This window comes from Saimiri boliviensis, chromosome 4 (genome assembly GCF_048565385.1).
Source record: "Saimiri boliviensis isolate mSaiBol1 chromosome 4, mSaiBol1.pri, whole genome shotgun sequence".
In the NCBI taxonomy this organism is placed as follows: Eukaryota; Metazoa; Chordata; class Mammalia; order Primates; family Cebidae; genus Saimiri; species Saimiri boliviensis.
Window position 1 is genome coordinate 129,530,378 of NC_133452.1, and position 23,331 is coordinate 129,553,708.

The 23,331-nt window shown below is 40.6% G+C and overlaps 1 protein-coding gene across 6 annotated transcripts in view; it reads left to right on the top strand.

The window, feature by feature from the left end:
* KLHL31 (kelch like family member 31) overlaps positions 1 to 18,783 on the top strand; it is a 152,310-nt gene extending 133,527 nt beyond the window's left edge. For 2 of the 6 annotated variants that reach the window (XM_074398192.1, XM_074398193.1), the window contains 3 exons: positions 425 to 495; positions 11,003 to 12,206; positions 13,901 to 17,043. In XM_074398192.1, coding sequence (XP_074254293.1) covers positions 11,035 to 12,206; positions 13,901 to 14,633 — 1,905 coding nt within the window. In that variant the 5' untranslated portion in view covers positions 425 to 495; positions 11,003 to 11,034 and the 3' untranslated portion in view covers positions 14,634 to 17,043. The other 4 variants (XM_074398195.1, XM_010337155.3, XM_003926382.4 and 1 more) reach the window with 4 other exon arrangements.
* The last annotated feature ends 4,548 nt before the right edge of the window (positions 18,784 to 23,331 follow it).

The window sequence follows — 23,331 nt, forward strand, 5'->3', positions numbered from 1 at the left end:
GTGACCAGGCTAATTACCTTTCTAAAGGCTAATTTTTAATTCACAGCCTTCCCTTCTTTTTACTCTACTGGAATCCCTGCTTCCAAGAATTAACACCCATCGAGTTAATTTTCTTCCCTTTCACACAGGTTGACTTGAGCTCTTGACTTTTTTTTTTTCTTTTTTTCTTTTTTTTTGCTTTGCTTTTTTGGAACAGCTGGTCAGGTCAAGAAACCCAACCCCTCTCCACCAACTGGAGCCCCGCCCCCTGCCCCCGGCTGGCCGGGGAGTGGAAGGCCAAAGACGGAGAGGAGGGCGCTCGCTGCCTGCCTTATCCAGTGGGACGGCAAAGGGTCACTCTAAAAATTGCTGCAGCCGGGTCTTGTCAGGTGGCTGCTGGTGGCTCCTCACCGGATTTTCCTTCTCCCTCTCTCTGTCTCCACAGATCCCTTCCCAAGAGGAGTCTCCTGCTAAAACTTCATCATCTCAAGTTGAGCTGCCACTTCACCCAGGAGGGTAAGGAGCTGGGACCATTAGTCGCCAATTCCTGCCTTCTAGATCCTGGGGTGTGTGTGTGGATGCGTGGGTGGGAGATGGTGGGCTGAGTGTTTGCGGTTGTAGAGCTATTTTACTGCAGTGAGTCTACAGCTGGGTCAGGTGGTTCGTGTCCCTAATCTGAAGTTGGGAGGCAAAAAACATTTTTTTGAAATCTGAGAAATATAATGTGTTAGGAGAATGTCACAGTAACAGAAATGCATGAGAGTGATGCCTACAAACGTAAAACCACCTGTAATTGATAACAAAAATTCTCAATCTCTAAAGCTTAAGATATATTTTTCTTTCACTACTTTATAGAGAAGAAGGAGAGAAAATTCTTAGGCTTTGTTCACAAAGTTTAGAATTCTACCTTTATTTTTATCAAAAATCTTTTAAATATTTGGTACTGATCAGTTTGGATAAAATGTTACCATTTTATCCAAGTTCGAGGCACAAAAATCAGGCATCTCTGAATTCCCAGAAATATAACCTAGTGACAAAATAGCAGTATCCTTCCTGCAAAAAAACTCAAATTTGTTATTTGGCTAAAAAATAGGTTTTTGTCTTAAATGTGCACATATCATTATGCTGACATACATTTTGTATTAAAAATCATGTTGGAAGTATATGGTAAAATGGAAACCTCCCCCCGCCCCCAAAGTTGGACTTAAAATGACAAGCGACAGAAGCCAGGAGGGTTTCTATTCCTGGAGGTTAGGGCTGATGAGCGCCGACAGATGCAGTGATAGGAATGTGTCCAGGACAGGGAGCAAGAGCAGCTGATTCGCACCTTTGGCAAGAAGACATTCTGGGATCCCAGTTCACACTGGCATGAGGGTGACAGTGACACTTGAGCACACATGGCTTTTCAGCTTGCCCTGCTATAGACTCTCTCCCAGGAAGCATGGGTGCAGGGCCATGGGAAGGAAAATGACCTTAAATGTGAAGTAATAACTTTTCTGTAACCAGCTTTTGGGAGCCTTCATCTGGGATCTGTTTGGGGCCAGGAAGAATTTACGTGCAGTATTTTCACATGGACTTGCCCACTTACAGACAAGGCTCCAATTATGTACCATTGCTTAGAGGCATTATTCTCAGTCCGGTAGTTCTGGATCTATTTTGGGTATGGACCTCATGAAAACACTGAGCCCACTGTGTGGAAAGTACGCATAAACACATGCACGCAATATGTTTCAGACTATTCCACAGGACTCATGGACTCACCTGATACCTAACCCAGATCAGGAATGCCAGGTTCAAGTCAGGTCACCCAGCTACGTTTGAATTTCAGGTAAGCTACAAATGATCTTTTAGTGTAAGTATGTCCCCAACACTGCCTGGGACATACTTATACTAAAATATGATTCATAGTTTATCTGAAATTCAAGTGTAACTTGACATCTTGTATTTTTATTTGCTAAATCTAGCAGTTCAGACCCAGATACGTAGATCCCGTGTGAAGAAACCCTGTCTCAGTCGGTTCAACCCCATCTGATAATGAGTGGATTCTAGAGATATGGAAGACCATATTAAAGGGAGAATTGGTGTAGGAACAGATTTTGACAATTCTGACACCAAAAGTAAGCTGTATATTCATAATTCTCTGCAATATACAAGAAAAAGTAATGGATCTCCTTGTTTGACAAATGATTAAGCTGAAATCCTAAAACGCTGGATGTTCTGCCACAGGTCTATGAAGTGGTTAGAGCAGAATGAATACCAAAACCCAATTTTCAGTTCTATGATGATCAAAAAGGCATCAGTCTTAAAACTCAATTTGTAACCCCCTCTCCTTCCAACACACAAAATACTAGGAAAGAGAAAGGGCCATTTTACTAAAGCTTTCAACAAAACCCAAACAAAAACTTTTGTACTGTGTCTTTGTGTTCTATATCCAGCCTTAGAGAATAGAATTATAGTTAACTTTGTGCATAGAGTCTGTATACTTTATAGGTAAAAGCTAGGCACAGCCTATAGCTAAGTTGAACCACGTGAAATTGAAAATATTTGCTTTTAATTTCATATTCAATCTAATACTTCTAAAGGAATGCTTGATTATCTGATCAACAAATTTATGCAAGCCCTCCTTGGCCCTATTTATTTGGCTTCCCTAACCTTTTGGATTTTCACATTCTTACTACCCTTAATAGGATAACGAAATCCACACGATCTATGTGTCCCCAAAAAAATGTATTTTACTTTCAAAAAGGTAACTCTTTTATTCCAATATTTGGAACCAGAAAGAACCATTTCATGTTCTCCATATAAAAAATGTTACTTTTATAAACACGAGCTGTAGTTTGCACTGTCTCAATCTTCCCATGTTAGAAAAAGCTAACTTTTAACCTACTACAGTTTTTATCCTACCCTGGATTTAAAGAAGACAGTATAGGGGGCCAGGGTTTCCATGGGTTTGAATTTTTGCTCCAGTACACACTGCACACTTACTTATGTGATCTTGGACAAATTTTTTTTACTCTGATTCTTAACTTCTTCATTTGTAAAATGAACATAATATAACCTACCTTTTAGGATATCTGTAATATTTAAATTAAAAAAAATAAAATTATGTAAAAGTACTTAACCCAGGGCTCAGCACACAGTTCACCCTCAATTAATAAATGCTAGCCATATAGCTGTTATTTAAGGTGGAAATGGAGCTATCCATTACATTAAATGCATAATACAGATTCCTGCTTGGTGACGTATATTTAGGAATTACTATACTTAAATTTGGCAAATGCAAAAGATGATGAAAAATGTGATGATTTACGTAATTCTGCCCAGCTGCTTATCAGGTGTTGAATACATGCCACTAGAAATGGCCCAAGAGCCAGGATCTGCAGCAGGCATGGGAGGGGAGTGTGGAATTGCGTCTCTGTTACCCTTCTGCCCAGTTTCTAAAGGGCAGGTCTTCCAGGGTAGTCAAGAGGCTGCTCTAGGTGACAGCAGATGGAGCAGAGGGAGGGAGGCTGTGGAGTTTATAGCCAGGGAAGGGGAGTTCTCTGGGCTTCCTCCACAGAATGAAAGGATAGCTCTAGTAGCAGAGGGACCTTCTACAACCCTTTGCATCCTCTGCAAAGTCTCTTCTTTGACCCAAAAGGAAAGGGACTGGCAGTGCCTCCAAATAGCTGTTCATCCCATTACACAACCTCAGCTGCTGTGGCTAAACCTGCTCCTCCTTCCAGAATTCCTACTATGGTAGGAACTCTGTGAAAAATGCAAGCCATCAGCAGTCCCGGCGGAAGCATCTAAAGTTCTTCCTCCCTTTGATCCCAAAAGGCAATGTGTTAGACGCCCCCACTAGGTAGCCAGGCAGAACCAAGCCTACTGTGGTTTAGGAAAAATGGAGAAATAGCCTTCACACTCTCCCAGCCACAGGCAGATTAGCAAAGATGCATGCCCTGCCATGCAGACCATAACCCGAGCCAAAGCCCTCCCTAGGGTATAGTAGTCAGGTCCTGGCTGATGGCCTTGGCTACCAAGTTTGGGGACGCCCTGAGCAGCTGACAATAAGACATTCAATCTGCTAAAAAGAGAGAGAGAGAGAGAGTTTGTTTGTTTTTCTTTTAAAAAGAGTAAGTAAAATCCTCCTCCAACTTTACGAAGTTAAAATACAAATAGAATAAAAAAGAATGGAATGTTTTCAAAATGTATTGCTCAGCATCTAAGTTATACTCTATATATGAACACATATATGCAACTCATTATTGTAACACCTCTTCCTCACTGCCACATTTTGACTGCCATTGTGACCATATTGACGGTGGCCTAGGAGTATACAGTGAACATTTCTATCACCGTGGAAAAACACAGAGTTCCTGTGTGAATTGCTCTGACTGCATGTTCACATGTGACCTGGTTACTGGGTAATACTCAGTTTTTCTCTAGTCATCTTCTCTTAGCCCACACCATCGGCCTCGAAGCCCAGCACTATGACCAAATTAGTAAATGGAAGTGAATTAAATTCTTCCACGTTCCTTTCCTGCACATACATATTATTTTGCCAGCCTTGTGTGACTTCTTTCCATGAAGATCGCCCTTGCTCTTAACTTAAACATGGTTGTGGGAAAGTCCTGGTTGGTCAAGTGGCATGCTGTGTGTTTGGGTGGATATGTGTTTCTGGGCACCCAGTCTGATGTGCCTTGTGTCTGTACTCCCCAGAAAGGCTCCAATGTGAGGGGCCTGGAGAGTTCGTGGAAGCCTTCCCTGTATGTCCCATGAGAACATAGCCTCTAGGTTCTCATCCCCTATGAAGATGAAGCTAGTCTTTTCTGTCACAGGGCCTGGAGCACAAGGTGCAGCTTATTGATTCTTTTTGTTTGTTTCTGAGATGGACTCTCACTCTGTCGCCCAGGCTGGAGGGCAGTGGCGTGATCTTGGCTCAGTGCAAACTTCGCCTCCCAGATTCAAGTGATTCTTCTTCCTCCTGAGTAGCTGGGACTACAGGCACATGCCACTATGCCCGGCTAATTTTTGTATTTTTAGCAGAGATGGGGTTTCACTATATTGGCCAAGCTGATCTCAAACTCCTGACCTCGTGATCCACCCGCCTCAGCCTCCCAGCTTATTGATTCTTACTGGCCTACAGTCCTCCTTAAGTTGAGAAAAGCAGTGGCTTTGGGAGATAAAGGAGCAGGGCCACAGGCAGAGCATTTATTAGGACATAGGAACAAATGAACAACTCTGCAGCCCTAAAGTCAACATCAGAGCTTTGCTCAGCTTCAAAGCAATGACGCTGATCCTCAGGTTCCACTGAAGGGCCTGCAGCAGTGTCCTTAGGAGGAGCATGGCACAGACTGAGAACACTTGGGCAGGTGGATAGACAGCCTTACTTATGAGTTGCAGACCCAGCAATGAGATATCATGGCAGCTCTAAAGAAAGACTGAATTTATGAGCATATCTAGGAAAATCTGGCCCCAAGAAAGTTGTTTGCAGGCTTTGATTTTAACAGTTTCTCCTTCCCTTCCTTCCTTCCTTCCTTCCTTCCTTCCTTCCTTCCTTCCTTCCTTCCCTCCCTCCCTCCCTCCCTCCCTCCTTCCTTCCTTCCTTCCTTCTTTCTTTCATCTTTCTTTTTCTTTTTTTTTTTTTTGACAGAGTCTCATTCTGTTGCCCAGGCTGGCATGCAGTGGTATAATATCTGCCCACTGCAACCTCTGCCTCCTGAGTCAAGTGAGTCTCCTGCCTCAGCCTCCTGAGTAGCTGGGATTATAGTTGCATGCCAACACACCCAGCTAATTTTTGTATTTTTTGGCAGAGACAGGGTTTTGCCATGTTGGCCAGGCTGGTGTTGAACTCCTGGCCTCATGTGATCCACCCACCTCAGGCTCCCAAAGTTCTGGGATTACAGGAGTGAGCCACAGCACTCAGCTTGATTTCATGTTTCTTAAATGGTCTCCTGCCTGTTGCTCTCCCTCTCCTCACTTTAGAGAGAGCTAAATAAGCCAGTTATCACTAAAAAGTGATTTCACAGGCCCTAAAAGCCTTAATTAAAAAAAAATATAAATACATATGTGTATATATCTATCTATACATTATCAATAACGTTATAGATTACCTAGACATTATCAATTGCCTGACTTAATTGATATTTATAGAACATTACACCCAACAATTGCAGAATACAAATTCTTCTGAAACACACGTGGTATATTCAGCAAGTCAGTGTGTGTGCGTGTGTGTGTGCGCGCGCGCGTGCATATATACAAATGCTACTCTGATAGAAATTTGCATGTGAGTCTAGAAGGACACTTAACATACAAAACAAAAACCATGTATATCTGGGAAAAAGAGTAGATCTGCCCATTAACCGGTTAGATTGGATTCGTTTGTCAGACTAGCTAATATATCATCCAGGGAGGTCATATAGAGAAATAGGGTAAGGCAAGAAAATATAAAGAAAAAGAGGGGCATGGAAGTTTTCATGAGTGGAACAGGCCAGGGTTGGGTTAGCAGTGGGAACACCACGAGCAGCATGAAGGTCAGGCAAGGGAGGAAAAAGAAGCCATCAATAGGAAGTAAGAGAAAGAAAGTGGAGAGAGAGTTTTTACTGATAACACTATTTTGTCTAGCCTCAAGTTGCCCTCTCTTTTCCTGGAGATTTCTTAGTCCTTCTAGATTGTATATGAATTTATCAAGTTCAAAGTCTTCCTGGCACCTAATATCCTGTATGTATTGACCTAACATTACCTGCCCAACTGTCTCCCTCATGTCCTCAGCCATCTCTGAATACCCATGACAGGCTGATCATGCCTCCCTGCTTCAGTTTGAAACACTTCTTCTACTTCTAATAACCTTCTCCCTCCTATACATGCTTCTCTTTAAAACTCTCCAGCTACCAGGACCCAATAATATTCATGTTATCTGCAAAACCTCCCATTCTAACACTACCCCACCTCAATAGTCTTTTTTTATTTGAATCCTTAAATCCAGACACACAGATTCAATCTGTTCCATGTACTCCGTTGTTTTGCTTACCTAACCTATAACCAAATGCCCCAAGTTTTTGGAACTTTTGGGGTTACCCCTGTCTATCAAAGTAATAATCTCTTTCTCAGCCTGTGCATTTGCATGTATTCCTTTTCTCTCCCTGGTGTTTTAAAGAATCTCATAGAAATGTATGTTCCAGAAATCTTCCCTTGGTTACTGTTTACCACTTCTTTGCTGAGTGACTGTGACTGTCCCATATTGCCTCCTGCTTGTCCACAATGTGGTGGCTTTCTCTGATTCACTTCACTCGGAAGCTTAAACGGGCTCCTTTCTTTATTTCCAAAGAAAACTAACAGAGGCTATTGCTTGTCATGAAAATGGTTCACATTTTTTTGAACACGCACTTTTTGTCAAGTACTCTGCAAAATACTGTTATAGACATTTCCTCATTAGGCTTTCATTGATAACCCTAGAGGCAGGCATCGTTATAATCTTCTCTTAAGAAATAAGTCAATGGAGACTGTAAAAGGCTAATCTATCAAAAGTCACACTGCAGTAAGTAGTAAAACTGATATTTATGTTTTATTTTCATTGTCATTCTATTTGAAATATCAAATTTCTCTTTCTCCTGTGAGTTCTTCCTTGACTTGTGGATTATTCAAAGGGAAATTGTTTAGTTTTCAACTATTGAAAACTAAGTGTTTTTCCTATATAGCTTATTGTCACTAATTTCTAATTTAATTCCATTTGGATCAGAGAGTATGCTAAAATACTAACATCCTTCTGTAAATATTATCTGTATATCAAACAAATTGAAATAGCCAAACAGCTACTGCCCTGAGCTTCTCTGAGTCCCTCCCACCCTTCCACCCTTTCCTGGGTCTCACTGTGATCTAGTAACTGAAGAATTACACAGTGTAACCCAGGGATGTCCTCTGGGACCCAGCCCCAGCACTGTGGCCTGAATCCATTTTATTTAATAGATGTCCTGTTTCATCAGTAATTAATATTTTTTAAATTGCCCTTACATGCTACTTATGAAACAATGTCTTAATGGTGGATAAACAGAATATTTATCGTTTCAGTCTGAGGCACTGAGATTATTCTTCAGCCTTAGTATTTCCTCTAAAACAATGAGCATTTACAAGCCCTGTATTTATATAAATAAAAAAATTGGCCACAAGAGTTGTCCCAGAAACACAGACAGGACTTTTCTCCCAAAATATACTCTGCTGTGCTTACCTAGCTTCTTATTAACATTTTGCATTTGCCATGTCTCATCTTTCTAATGTAAGTTACATCTTGTACTGCTCCATCATTCCCAGCACTGTGCTGTCCACACCGACGTAGATATCTGTTAGCTGCTTCCTGGACAAATATTCAAAAGTTTCTTCCAGAAAATCCAACAAGGAGACACTCAACACATAAGTTAATGCATTTGAGCATTAAAATGATAGTGGGTTCATGATCTATTTTCACAAGGTAAGGATGCATTTTGTGCATTGTTTGCAAAAAAGAACGAAGAAGGATCTATGTGCTACTCTTTTATAAAAAAACGTAAATGTGAATATGACAATTGGAGCTTAAAGAAGAAAACAAAAGCCCTGGAAAAGAAATAAGCCATCTCTATTTTCTGCCTGCCTGAACTCTTCTTCTGCATGGATAAGAGCGGGAGCAAATACAATAGAAGGGCTATACAATTACTTAAACATATACACCAGCCATCAAATTGAAAACCTTCCAAGGAGAGCCAAGCTGAGTTTTACCCTTCAAGATGAAATTACAGTGGGATTTAAAACATACACACACACACACACACAACAAAGACAAAAATTGTAAAATACCTAAATACCTAAATGCTTATCAATAGGATAATAGTTGAACAATGTATGATATACCCTTACCATGTGATAGTATGCACTGATTAGAAAGAATGAGATAGATTTATACATGTAGTTCTGTGGAAAGATGTACATGAGTTACTGCTAAGTGAAAAGAGCAAATTGTTGAATAATTAGCATAAACCTGTTTTGATAGAAGTTTTCTGTAGTGTTATGTTGGAGCTGGCTTGCACTGGCTCGCAAGAACTGATTGTTTAATTTTCAGAAATTTTGGCGAGCTGATTGTTAAGCAGTTGATACCTTGAAATCAGCCATGATGAGTGTATTTGCACCAAAGAAATCATCAGATTAGGCTGGGTGAGTTGGCTCATGTCTGTAATAATAGGACTTTGGGAGGCCGAGGCAGGTGAATTGCTTGAGCCCAGGACTTTCAGACCAGCCTGCGCAACATGGTGAAACCTATTCTCTTCAAAAAGTACAAAAAAAGTAGGAAGACATAGTGGCATGCACCTGTGCCCCAGCTATTCAAGAGGCTGAGGTGGGAGGATTGTTTGAGTCCTGGAAGTCGAGGCTGCAGCGAGCCAAAATCACACCATTGCACTATAGCCTGGGTGATAGAATGAGGCCCTGTCTCAAAAAAAAAAAGGTTAAAAATACTTGCCTTTTAAAGAGTTGCTTCTATATTCTGATATTTCAGTCTTTTCTGGCTTCTGGATTTTGTGTCAGCTGAGAAGGGCTTTCCCTTCCCTACGATATAAAACAAAAACAAGAACCCTAGCTTGTTCTGGTCTTACATAAGTTTGTATATGTGTGTAAGTTCCTTAGTTATTTAATTCATCTGGAAGATTTTTTAGTGAATATATACAGTAGGAAATCCATTGACCTAATGCTATCATTACAAGTTCTTGCTCATTGATTTTTAAGTGCCATATTTATCCTAATATACTCACACACCCATACATTATATAAATATGTAAATATGCACACACATACACGCATATATCTACACACACACACACACACACACACACACACACACACGCATATACATATATGGGTTTCTACCCTTTATTTTGTTCTGCTGAATTTATAGTTCTCTACCTCTTGTCTTATTCCACTGAATTTTTTTTTTAATTCCTGATCCAAAATTTTTAGTTCCTGTAATTTTTTACATCTGGTGAGAATTTCTTTATTTTTAAACAAAATTCCTAGATATTCTTTTATACTCACTCCCTCAGTTAAACTCTGAAATCATTTTATCAAGTTTCAGAAAGAAAAAATACCATATAGAGGTAGCAACTAAAATTTCACTGAATTGACATCCATCTCTTCATATAGGAATGTAGAGTCCCTCTCTGTTAAATTCTCTGGCAAAATCCTATAGTATTTATCATATGTGTCTCACTAAATTCGAGTCAAGTATAAAATCATCTTTCTATAATATTTTCTACATTTCACATGAATTCCTGAATTTTAGTATTTTATTGAGGAAAACCTTCAGAGTGTTGATAATTCACTTTTTCATGAGAGTAAACTAAGCCCTTTAAATGATATTTAACTACTACTCTACTGTATAGCTCATTTTAAATTATATTTAACTACTACTCTACTGTATAGGCGATATCAATCAGAAAATGTTGGCTGGGTGCAGCAGCTCACATCTGTAATCCCAACACTTTGGGAGGCCAAGGCAAGAAGATCACTTGAGGCCAGGAGTTCAAGACCAGCCTGGCCAACATGGTGAAACCCCATCTCTATTAAAAATACGAAAATTAGCTGGACATGCTGGTACATGCCTGTACGCCCAGCTACTCGGGAGACTGAGGCAGGAGAATCGCTTGAACCCAGGAGGCAGAAGTTGCAGTGAGCTAAGATCATGCCCCTGCATTCCAGCCTGGGCAACAGAGTAAGGATCTGTCTCAGAAAAAAAAAAGAAAGAAAGAAAGAAAGAAAGAGAAATATTTATAATTACTTGGCAATACAGTTATGGAGAGGTCTCATTTGATAACATCAGTCTTTCTAGAATTGTCTTCAATGCTTCATGCTGAAGTTAACTGTACAATGTGCATCTACTTTAATATGTCTTTAAATCTATTTTTGAAAATTAATCTATTTTATGCCATATAAACTATTATGAAAAAGAAAAGTTTCTCAGTGTAGTATTTCAAAGTCTAAAGCATAATTAAAACCATGCCATTTTTTTTCTTTTTTTTAGCGAGCTCTTGCCTGTGACAGTGATTTGCCAACATGGCACCCAAAAAGAAGATTGTCAAAAAGAACAAAGGCGATATCAATGAGATGACTATAATCCTAGAAGATAGCCCCCTAAACAAACTGAATGCATTGAATGGGCTACTAGAGGGAGGCAATGGCCTTAGCTGCATTTCTTCTGAACTAACAGATGCGTCCTATGGCCCCAACCTTTTGGAAGGTTTAAGTAAAATGCGGCAGGAGAACTTCCTATGTGACTTAGTCATTGGTACCAAAACCAAATCCTTTGATGTTCATAAGTCAGTGATGGCTTCATGCAGTGAGTACTTTTACAACATCCTAAAAAAAGACCCGTCAACTCAGAGGGTGGATCTCAATGATATCTCACCGCTAGGCCTGGCCACTGTCATCGCATATGCCTACACTGGAAAGCTCACTCTCTCCTTGTATACAATAGGAAGCATTATTTCTGCTGCTGTTTACCTTCAGATCCACACTCTTGTAAAGATGTGCAGTGATTTTCTGATACGGGAGATGAGTGTTGAGAATTGCATGTATGTAGTTAATATTGCTGAAACATACTCCCTGAAAAATGCAAAAGCAGCAGCACAGAAATTTATTCGGGATAACTTCCTTGAATTTGCAGAATCAGATCAGTTTATGAAACTTACATTTGAACAAATTAATGAACTTCTTATAGATGATGACTTACAGTTGCCTTCTGAGATAGTAGCATTCCAGATTGCAATGAAATGGCTAGAATTTGACCAAAAGAGAGTAAAATACGCTGCAGATCTTTTGAGCAATATTCGCTTTGGTACCATCTCCGCACAAGACCTGGTCAATTATGTCCAATCTGTACCGAGAATGATGCAAGATGCTGATTGTCACAAACTTCTTGTAGATGCTATGAACTACCACTTGCTTCCATATCATCAGAACACATTGCAATCTAGGCGAACAAGAATCCGAGGTGGCTGCCGAGTCCTCGTCACTATTGGGGGACGTCCAGGCCTTACTGAGAAGTCCCTTAGCAGAGACATCTTGTATAGAGACCCTGAAAATGGATGGAGCAAGCTTACAGAAATGCCATCCAAAAGTTTTAATCAATGTGTGGCTGTGATGGATGGATTTCTTTATGTAGCTGGTGGTGAAGACCAGAATGATGCAAGAAATCAAGCCAAGCATGCAGTCAGCAATTTCTGCAGGTACTTGATCTTTTATTAGGAACGGAAATGGTTCAGTATTATAGGGAAATAGCCCTCACATAGAAGTAAATTAAACATGCTTATTAGCTTAGATCATTGGCTCAGTAAACCAACAATAATAAAAATGCCACCTTATGTATGTTCAGCACTTTATATTATATAAAGTGCATTCATATATATTATGCACTATAGATTTCTGAAACAAGCCTGTGAAGTGGGTGGGGAAAATATGATTATTCTGATTTTATATATGAGAAACCTGAAATTCAGAGAAATTATAACACCAGTAAGCAGCAATTCACATTTGCTCATTTCTAGTTGGGTACTCTTCACAATACACTGACTTTCGACAGAAAGTAAGTACAAATTTAGTTTTTAACACTAGTAAGAAATAATAAAAATAATGCAAAATTTAAGTGACTGCTACTGACAACTGTCAAATTCGTAACTGGCAAATAGAATGAGATCATTGAAATTGTGGTAGCTAATTAATATGAAATACTTATTTGAAAACTGAATAACAGAAAATGTGTATTTTTGACACATACAGAAAGAGTAAAAGCATAACACATCCTTCAAAAAAATGGAATTCAAATCCCATATTATTTTATGTATTTATGATACAAATTAAATTTCCATTTATATAAAATGTTCAGAAAGTCATGCTTATATCATGGTAGTAGTGTAAAGTCAAACGTAACTAATGAGCAAGATCTGAAAATTTGTGTAGTATTTCATCAAAAATATTCTTTATTCCATGTATGTATGCATTTTTAACCCAATTAACTAATTTTTAGTGTTTAATTTCTAACTATAGTTAAGTTTAATTTGGGAGTTAAATGGGACAAAGATGAACATCAGACTGAAGGAGTGAGTTCTGTATTTACAATACTTCTAAACTACGTCAACAGGAAAGGATCAGTTCACACTGTGCTTGTTTTCTTTCTGTTGAAAAGACACCTGTTAGTACTCAAGTCGAAATCAGTTTCAATGCGTATACATGGATAGTTCCAAGCACTGAAAAAATATATATATTTATCCCTAAACTAAAAAGTCTTCTTTGTAAGTGTTGAAAAATAGAAGAGTATACGAAGTTAAGCCTTTGTTGATGCTTTTAGGCATGAGTTTCATTGATCTCAGTCTAACAGACAAGAGAAGATGTGGAGTGGCTTGGCTTTACTGTCACAATGGCCAGAATAGGTGTAGGAATAAGGGGTTTGTGAGAAGTGGAGAAATCCAGTCAGTCAATTTGTATCTTAAACAGTGAGAGGCAGCTAGAAATGGCTGGCATCTGAAGATATGCAGAATTGACTTTAATATGGCGGTGCCCACCTCTGATCGCCACAAAAGCCACATCTCGTAAATCCCACTGGATGATAGATATTTGAATATGGAGGAAAGAAGGACTGAAAGTTCTGTCTCTGGGCTCTTCTCCAAGTGCCGCATAAAGGGAGTGATCTTATAAACGGAGGAGGGGCGGGGGCCAGGGGGAGTCAATGCCGGCTTTGCCTTTTCCAAGTGTCACACATTGTTACTGGCTGAGCGAGAAACGCCAGCCTCCAGGTGGGGAGCTGGGCCAGGTCCCTCGCCTCCTTGCAAGGGGAGCGTCAGGCTTCCCACTCGTGGTTTGCAGAGTAACAGGGGTTCCGCAGCTGCCGCCGCCAAGGCTGTCACACCTCCTCTGCCATTTCCAGATACGATCCCCGCTTCAACACCTGGATACACCTGGCCAGCATGAACCAGAAGCGCACGCACTTCAGCCTGAGCGTGTTCAACGGGCTCCTGTACGCCGCGGGCGGCCGCAACGCAGAAGGCAGCCTGGCCTCGCTGGAGTGCTACGTGCCCTCCACCAATCAGTGGCAGCCCAAGACGCCCCTGGAGGTGGCACGCTGCTGCCACGCCGGCGCGGTCGCCGACGGCCGCGTGCTGGTGACCGGCGGCTACATCGCCAACGCCTACTCGCGCTCCGTATGCGCCTACGACCCGGCCAGCGACTCGTGGCAGGAGCTGCCGAGCCTGAGCACACCCCGGGGCTGGCACTGCGCGGTCACGCTGGGCGACAGAGTGTACGTGATGGGCGGCAGCCAGGTGGGGCCGCGCGGGGAGCGCGTGGACGTGCTGACCGTGGAATGCTACAGCCCCGCGACCGGCCAGTGGAGCTACGCGGCGCCGCTGCAGGTCGGGGTGAGCACGGCGGGCGCCTCGGCGCTGCACGGCCGCGCCTACCTGGTGGGGGGCTGGAACGAGGGCGAGAAGAAGTACAAGAAGTGCATCCAGTGCTTCAGCCCCGAGCTCAACGAGTGGACGGAGGACGACGAGCTCCCCGAGGCCACCGTCGGCGTGTCCTGCTGCACCCTCTCGATGCCCAACAGCGTGACTCGGGAATCCCGGGCCAGTTCGGTGTCTTCCGTGCCAATCAGTATTTGAGCCCAGGTAGATGCGGGGACGCCGGAAGAACACTTTATTTATAGAGCCACGTGGTTAACCTTTGAGTTCGTGAAAAGGAAAATATTTAACATTTACTACACTGATTGTATGGTAAAATATGTCGAGGCACATGTCTTGATGACTTTAAATGCCTGGTATGGCATAATCTACCTCTGTGTCTTCTTTTTTTTTTCTTAGCAAAATCCAGGGCCTTAGCCAACAAAACAAATTTACTTCAGTGGCCACTGGGTGGCAGACGGAATTCGTTACAGGCACTCTTCCAAGGCGGCATGTTTCCTGAAAGTATAGCGGTTACACCCACATTTGAGATTTTTTCCTCTACACGTTAGTACACTTGAGGTTTATGTAAGTGATTTCATGTTCAAAAGCTTATTTTCCTCTCTCCCCTTTTTTCTTTACGAAGTTGAAGATATTCGTATAGATTTTATTTATTTAAAAATGAAAATCATCGATATCCGTAAAGACTTAAGATTTAATTCTGTATTTCAACGAAAGTCGCCCCCATACTTGATTGAGAATAAGATTTGAAAGATATCCCATGACAGCGTAATAAAGCTTAAAACAAAATCTGACTGAAAAGGAATAGGGATTCCACCCAGGGACTGTAAAGTTAATAACCTTTCTGTTAGCCAACATTCCTCGTCCTCCATACCTCAGGCCCCATTGTATTTTCTGCCATAATCCTGCTCTCAATGAAGGAATCGATATTAGTCATTTAATTTACAGTGTAAATTTAAGTCATTTGGTTGTTTCGACTAGAAGTATTTGCATTTTATCCCTTGTCCTCTATTAAAGAAGAATTTGAAGTACCCTGGGAGCCTTACCCTCACCCTAAAGGCTACACCAACCTGTTGAAAGGCAACCTTGGTCCTAATGTATGCCCTGGGAAGATCACCAAATAAAACTATGTCCCTAAGGAACATTAGCCTGAAGTTTAGATAGCCTGAAGTTTATACAACCAAGAACAGTAATTCGATTTGCCCCCATCTTTTATGTGACAGTAATGAAAGAAATATTTGGAATTTGTAGATTTGGCGGAAACTGGATGAATGGGTTCTCCTGTTGGTGAATGCCATCGTTTTCCATTTCATATGGATCTTCCCGATTTCTTAAGTAAAAATCAAATACACATCTCACATATATAAAAATATATGCTAATTCTGTTCTATTTTTATTAATCTCATCTGCTTCAAATTAGCTTTATATATCAAAGTGTATACACTTGATAGCATTTTTCTTACATGTCTGCCAAGTTTTGGTGAAAGGGAATGACTGTAGTAAATGATATCTATTTTCCTTTCTTATAATTTATCACTTTATTCTTTGACTGTTTTGGAGAGGAAGTGGCCCATCAATCATGGGTTATGTGCAATTGGATTTTGAAAAATAAAACAAGCTATTTAGAAATTGAACATGAGATATATGGAAATATAATTTGGTTTTCATTAATCTCAGCGTCTCCACCTTGTGTAGACAGGTTATTGCTAGAGTTATGATATTTATTTCTAAAATATTTTATTTGAACTGCGAAAAGTGGTTCATATAGTACCCTTTGTGGAATAATTTTATATCATTGCCCCTTATGAAAAGTTTAATCTCTAAGTATTTAATGGTAACACTCAAGTAAGGGCTACAAATGCTGTAAATTAGGATCAAGACATTACTAATGTAAAAACACTGGGCTGTTTCCTTATCCTACGCAAAGAATCTTTTACCTTGCTATATGTGGATGCGGTATATTACCTTGGTATATGTATATGTGTGTATATGCAATATGCACACACTCATACAACTGAGAAACATATAGTGTATGGCTAATTTTTAGAGAAAAAGGTGTCTTATTGTGGGTTACATATCATAAGTGGGCAAATAGACATAATTCCTTGATGCATACTAATAGATGTATTCCTATTGATGTTTTAGAAGTATTATATGAAGAGGAGGACCTAGGGCTTGAAATAAATGAGAATCAACCAATTGTAACATTACATGATGGAATACTGAGAAGAGATACTGAAACTAGAGGGTTTTTCTTCTATCAAAGCTTGATAAAATAGGTTGTGCAAAAACATGGCAATAGCTTTCTAGAGATGAAACTGCAGACATGTTAGAGCTGGATAAATCATTTGAAATTATCATTTATTTTCTGAAGTGTTTAAAGACTCAGAAAATCACATATTTGAGCTTACCAGATTCCTGGGTACATTGCTGTTCTATCTTCTGCTTCAACAGTTAGGAAAATAAAGACCAATATGAATTCGGAATGTCGGACTCTCTGACATAACACAATGGTGAGGCGTATGGAACATAAGGGTTGGTGAAAGTTCCATATCCTGGAACATCTTGCATTGCCAATTGAAATATATAAAAGTATGCAGAATCAAAATAATGTGTGCCCTTTTTCATGTGTAAGGGAAACATATTCGTTAAACCAACTATTGAAGCAGTTGCTCCTAGAAACCTTGTTTCTCCAGATTTCCCAAGCGGAATATTTTTAGTATTTTTTAAGCTTATATTCGATTACACTCCAAAATCTTAGGATCCAAGCATATACTTCCTTTTATTTTTTGTTAAAGAAAAGGACTTGTTGTGTTTGTAATATCTGAGTCCTGTAATCAAATAAAGCATCAGTTCAATGTATCAGAGAAATAGCATGTTACCCAGCAGCTGAAATAATAATAGGTCAATTATTTTATTTTATTTTTTTGCTGGTTATCCTCGCCAAGTCTCTTCAGAATTCATTCAAGTTACTAGATGAAAGAAACTCAAATCACCTCATTAATTTTTTCCCTTAGTTACAACCAAATGAATTTATGTAATCTCTCAGTGAGTTAGATTCCTATTCCAGCCACTGATGAATATGTTCTCCGGCAAAGGCAGCATTAAAAGGAATTACTTTTCAGTATTTCTTTTCATGTCAATAAAACCTACAGAATAATTTTCCAAACAGTCCTCTCTCTATTGCAAATTTTGAGAACTAAAGTCTCTAAAATAATAAAGATTTAACCTCCAGCACATTCACTGGGCAAAGACCATTTAATTTGCCCTCTCAGAGAATTTGAAATAAATTACTTCTCTTGGATATTCTTTAAAAATTTTTTATTTATTCAGCATATTTTGGCAAAAAAGCTTCTTTGTTTGCTTCAAACATGCTGGTACTATATAAGGAACAACAAAGTAAAATGTATGCAGTGTTATTTTGTAATCTCATCACTCTCAGTAAAGCTGTATTCAGTAAGAGCTTAGTCAATAACTAAATATGGACAGTTTTGAAATATTCCTTCTCTGATGATTGGGGTGTTTGTTTTTTTCTCTACTTAGTTTTCATGATGATTCACCTAGACAAAACAACAGCAAATGACAAGTAATTGAAAAAATGTTTCAACAGCTTGAAGACTAGTGAAAGAAAAAGGTATAAAATATCAGTAAAGACTTGCTTTGTAAACTCAAAGAAAAGCCCAACTCTGGTCTAGCTTAGCCCTGACTATTTAGAAGTCATAGGTTAAGTGTGGTTTCTCTTCCTGTTTCCACCCTGACCACAGCCAGCTTGTCACAGGTGCATCATCATTTGCAACAAAACATTTTAGAAAATAAAATCTCATTGTTGTGTAGACCAGCCCTCACAGCCTTTCTCTTCCACCTTACTCCTCCAAATGAGCAGGTAAAATGTAACCAACATAAGGTGCTCAACCTTTGATCTAATTTAGTACTTAAACAATAACATTCAGTTGAGGCCATCATATCTGGGAAATTCTACATGGCAGGGTTACTTTTCGTAAACTTCTCCAAGCCCTGTAATCATATAAATAGACTAGACTAGCCTCAAACACAAAACAACTGGTGCCACACTCCCAGTTTCGAGCACACCAGCCAGATGCCCCAGAGTTTCTTGGCGTTTTCTTTAAACTCCCACGTTACTCCAAGCTTCCCTGTAGATGTGTACGCCCTCCCATGACAATCTTGGGGATATCTCCACTCTCAATTACAGTGGGAAACTAAGCAGGATTTATTTCTGCTAGGCCAGGGATAGACCTGATTTACATCCATTCTACCCCTCTCTTTTTCTGGCAGGAAAGGATGCCACACCCCTGCAACCAAACTCCATGTCGACCCTGGCCCCAGCCTCTCTGCAGAAACGGCTTTGCTCTCCTTTTTAAAGAAATGAAGGAAAATGGAAAAAGAGACCAAGAAAAGAGGATAGGAGTGGAAGAGTTATCTGGGCTTGTTCAGAAGGAAAAAGGCAAGGTGTAATAGGAGATCTGAGTACATGTCCCCTCACAGGCTTCTGTGACCTTTTGGCTTGCTATAGCCCAGTGGGTGCTGCTGGGTTGGGGTGGAGGCCCACAGCCATCTGGTCTACTTAGATGCAAGGGAGCTAAGAAAAAAGTCTTCATGTCCACAAGGAAAAGTAAAGTTTTCATATAGCATTGTCTCTGCACAATGAATGGCTAGTCATCTTCACACCTGGTTGTCAAAGCAGTAAGGAGCTTCCCAGCCAAACTGGGAAGAGCTTAGTCAATGACTAAATATGGACAGTTTTGAAATATTCTTTCTCTGATGATTGGGTTGTTTGTTTTTTTCTCTCTACTTAGTTTTCATGATGATTCACCTAGACAAAACAACAGCAAATGACAAGCAAATTGAAAATGTTTCAACAGCCTGAAGACTAGTGAAAGAAAAAGGTATAAAACATCAGTAGAGACTTGCTTTGTAAACTCAAAGAAAAGCCCAACTCTGGTCCAGCTTAGCCCTGACTATTTAGAAGTCATAGGTTAAGTGTGGTTTACTTTACTGCCTCCCCTCAGCCACACTGCTCTGGCTCTGATCACACCACAACAATGCTCTCGTTTCCTGGGTCATAAGACATGTACTCAGCTCCCCTATTACACCTTGCCTTTTTCCTTCTGAAGAACAAGCCCAGACAACTCTTGTAGCCTTTTCTCAATTCAGTGTCCTTATAGGTCAAAAGCATGTATTAAATGTATTCTGCAAGCCTTGAGTGTTTGCACAAATCTGGTTCCCACCAGACATCAAATAAACCCATTTAACATTAAGAATTGCCCTCCTCACCTTTCCCTCCCTGGGTCTCCTTGTTCTTCTATTTCTGAAATCTTCTTAATTCTTCTTGATCTCACCTATTCTAAAAGAATGTTGAGCGAAAACTACACATCAGTGACTTAATTCCTGCCACTCTAACCATACTGGCAGGTTCCCAATACATGACAATTTGGGAGAAGATAACCACATGTAGAGTCTAAAAGAGAACACACATGCATGCATCTGTTTTCCATCCCCATTAACAGGAGAGATTCCTGAAAGAAAGAGGGGGAAGAAATCTAAATGGTGGTAATCTGTCTCTCAAGTTTTACTTTGTAATTTTAATGAGACTTTTCCGCTTATTGCAGAATTCCAAACTGAAAAATGCTTTATTTCATTGCAGTTCTGCATATGAGTAGCAAAGAATTCTGCATGCCAAAAGAATTCTTTGTTGTTTAACAAATGTTCATTAGACATAATCATATACCAAGCATGCTGCTGGAATGCAAGATTCTGCATTTCCCTAGGGTCAGTACAGAACTATAATCTTCAGGAGGTGACTCTGATGCCAGAAGCACATTCATTTAGTCAAGCAGAGCCAATCCTACAAAGTGCAACTAAATTAACAAGTATTTACTTTTTGCCAAGCTCTCTGCTCCCTAGGTCTTGGGGAGAGAAGTAAATCCAACTCAGTGCTTGCCCCCAAGGAGCTTAGAAGTGGTAAAAATTTTCGGATTGACTCCATGAGAGATTCAAGTTATTCCCTTTTATTTCCCAGCCTCATGCCCCTGATCATATTCTGTCTTTCTCTGCCCTGCTCTGTGCCCTGAGAAGCTCTCCCTAGGGCTTACATCATCCAGACTCAGGCTCTTTGGCCACACATTTTATTCATCCAATAAGAGGCATCAGAAGGAGGTCAGAGGGCAGAAGCAAGTGGTTGAGACATTTTTTTTCTGCCCTCTTCAGGCTTCAGCACTGTGCTTCTGGCCTAGGCTGTAACTTAACAGCTCCAGCTCCAGCCCAGTGGCCTTTCCTCCCTGGTTCAAATCTCACTGGGCTTATGTCCCATCATAGCTTGCCATTTCTGGATATCCTCCTATTGGTTTATGTCCTGCTGCCCCTTTTAAAATGTAATCCTTGGCCAGGTGCAGTGGCTCACGCCTGTAATCCCAGCACTTTGGGAGGCCAAGGTGGGTGGATCACGAGGTCAAGAGATCAAGGCCATCCTGGTCAACATGGTGAAACCCATCTCTACTAAAAATACAAAATTTAGCTGGGCATGGTGGCATGTGCCTGTAGTCCCAGCTACTTGGGAGGCTGAGGCAGGAGAATTGCTTGAACCCAGGAGGCAGAGGTTGCGGTGAGCCGAGATCGCGCCATTGCACTCAGCCTGGGTAACAAGAGCAAAACTCCATCTCAAAAAATATATATATGTAATCCTTAAAGGCGAAAATTTTGTCTCATTCACTGATGTACCTCCAGTGTCTAGAGTCATGCCTGGTGTATGGTAGGAGATCAGTTTTTTGTGTGTGAAGTAAATAAGTGAATGAGTGAATGAAATGATAAAACCATCGTGACCTACTGCATGCTGATCTCTATTCCAATATTACTCATTTATTATCAACAAATACTTATTAAGCATCTACTGAATGCAAAACACTTTCCCTAACCCCACTTATCACTAGAAGGAAGCACATTAAAGTATAGAACCATGACAACTAGGACTTTTCCAAACCAGCTGCAAGCCAAAAATTAAATTGCTAAGGCACGTTACAGGTGAAAGAAGTTATGCAACCAACACTTTCCATTTCTTTAAAAAAAAAAAAACACTCAGAAGATTGATATCTATATAGCTATGTCCCCATTAAATTTTTTTAAATTACGTCATCCTCTCTGTAATTGCCAATTCTTGAAAAACAGGTTAGGACTAGCTTCCTCATTTAGCTCATGTTTATTCACTGCTTACTAAGTACACACACATACACATACATCATTTAAGTGTGTGTGTATACATATACTGTTTGGGTGTATATTAAACATATGGCTTTATGCTTACATTCTAAAATTGAGAGCCATTATGATTATATCACCTTATCTCATATGAGAGCTAAATGAGTTAATAGGTAATGTTCATTCCTTTAAATACTTTTCATGGTCAGCCATGTCTTCAGAGACGGAGAAAACCAAGAAGGTAGAGCCTATGCACAGATTCCCAGGGACCTTTTTCTGACTCAAAAATGAGAAACATACAGGGAGTCCTGGAAGCAGAACCCTTGCAGCCCAAACCCTGGTGCCCTTCAGAGCCCCAGCACAGTCTCCATCAAAGGTGTTTCATTTCCCTCATAGGTAAAGATACTGGGGGCAAGGCACCCGATGCAGAGGGACAGTGAATCTCTGGGCCTGAGTCTTTCAGAGACATTTGGAGTGCATGAGTCCGTTCTCACACTGCTAATAAAGACATAACAGGGACTGAGCAGTTTATAAAGGAAAGAGCTTTAATTGAATCACAGTTCAGCATGGCTGGGGAGCCCTCAGGAGACTTACAATCATGGCAGAAGGGAAAGCAAATCCATCCTTCTTTACATGGAGGCAGCAACATGAAGTGCTGAGCAAAAGGGGGAAAAGCTCCTTATAATACCATCAGATCTTGTGAGAACTCACTCACTCATCATGAGAACTACCCCCATGATTCAATTACCTCCTACCAGGTCCTTCCCGTGGGGATTATGGAAACTACAATTCAAGATGAGGTTTGAGTGGGGACATAGACAAACCATATCAAGGATAGTGAGATATTGTTTAAAGAAATAAGGGGTGGCGAATTCAACCAAAAGAAGGACTCCACAGAGCCACACTTCTGAAGATGGCGAGGTGTACTGACTGGAGACTGATCCTGGGACAGCTTTAGAAGCCTGCTGAAGATGGCAGGGCCACAGATGGACAAGTGAAAAGAGTTACTATGAGGGAGAGCCTCCCCATGCAGGACTGCTTGTTTTGAACAGGGACAAACTAGCTCCACCAAAAATCCATGAAACGTTAAGGCACTGCCAATCTCCATTGATTTCCCCTGAATTCTTACAACTAAATTCCCACTCGATAAATGAGTGCCTTTGATGAAGCCATCCAGTCCTCTGCCCCTTCCTGCCAGCACTGACTAAATACAAAAGAAAGAGGGAGTCTTGGGGGAAAGGAGTGCCCTGTGATTTCTGTAGGCAGATCAGGGTTCCAGGATCCAGAAGGAAACTTTGAATCAAGAGAAGAATGACCTTGCCCAGGGATGTAAGCACATGGGTCCTCTGCTACAGCATGTGCCACTGTCACTCCCTGACATGCGCATATGCAGAGAACAGGTATTACACAGCACTGCTTTGATCTCTCCCAGGTTTGATGTAGGGCCAAGTGGGGCCTAGAGTGAACAGAGCTCATAGGCTGGTTCCTCTGGCTGTGGACAGCCTTTTCCATTTTTCCCTAATGCACTGTACAAACATTCTCTCTTTCCATTTGTGCAGTGGATGCAGCAGAGTTACAGAATACTACTTTATAGAGCCTGGTCCCCGCCTCTCCCAGCCCCACTGATGTCTTGTGCCTAGTCACATGTTTGGGTGAAAGTCAGAACACTCGGCAAGGTTCAGAGCGGCTG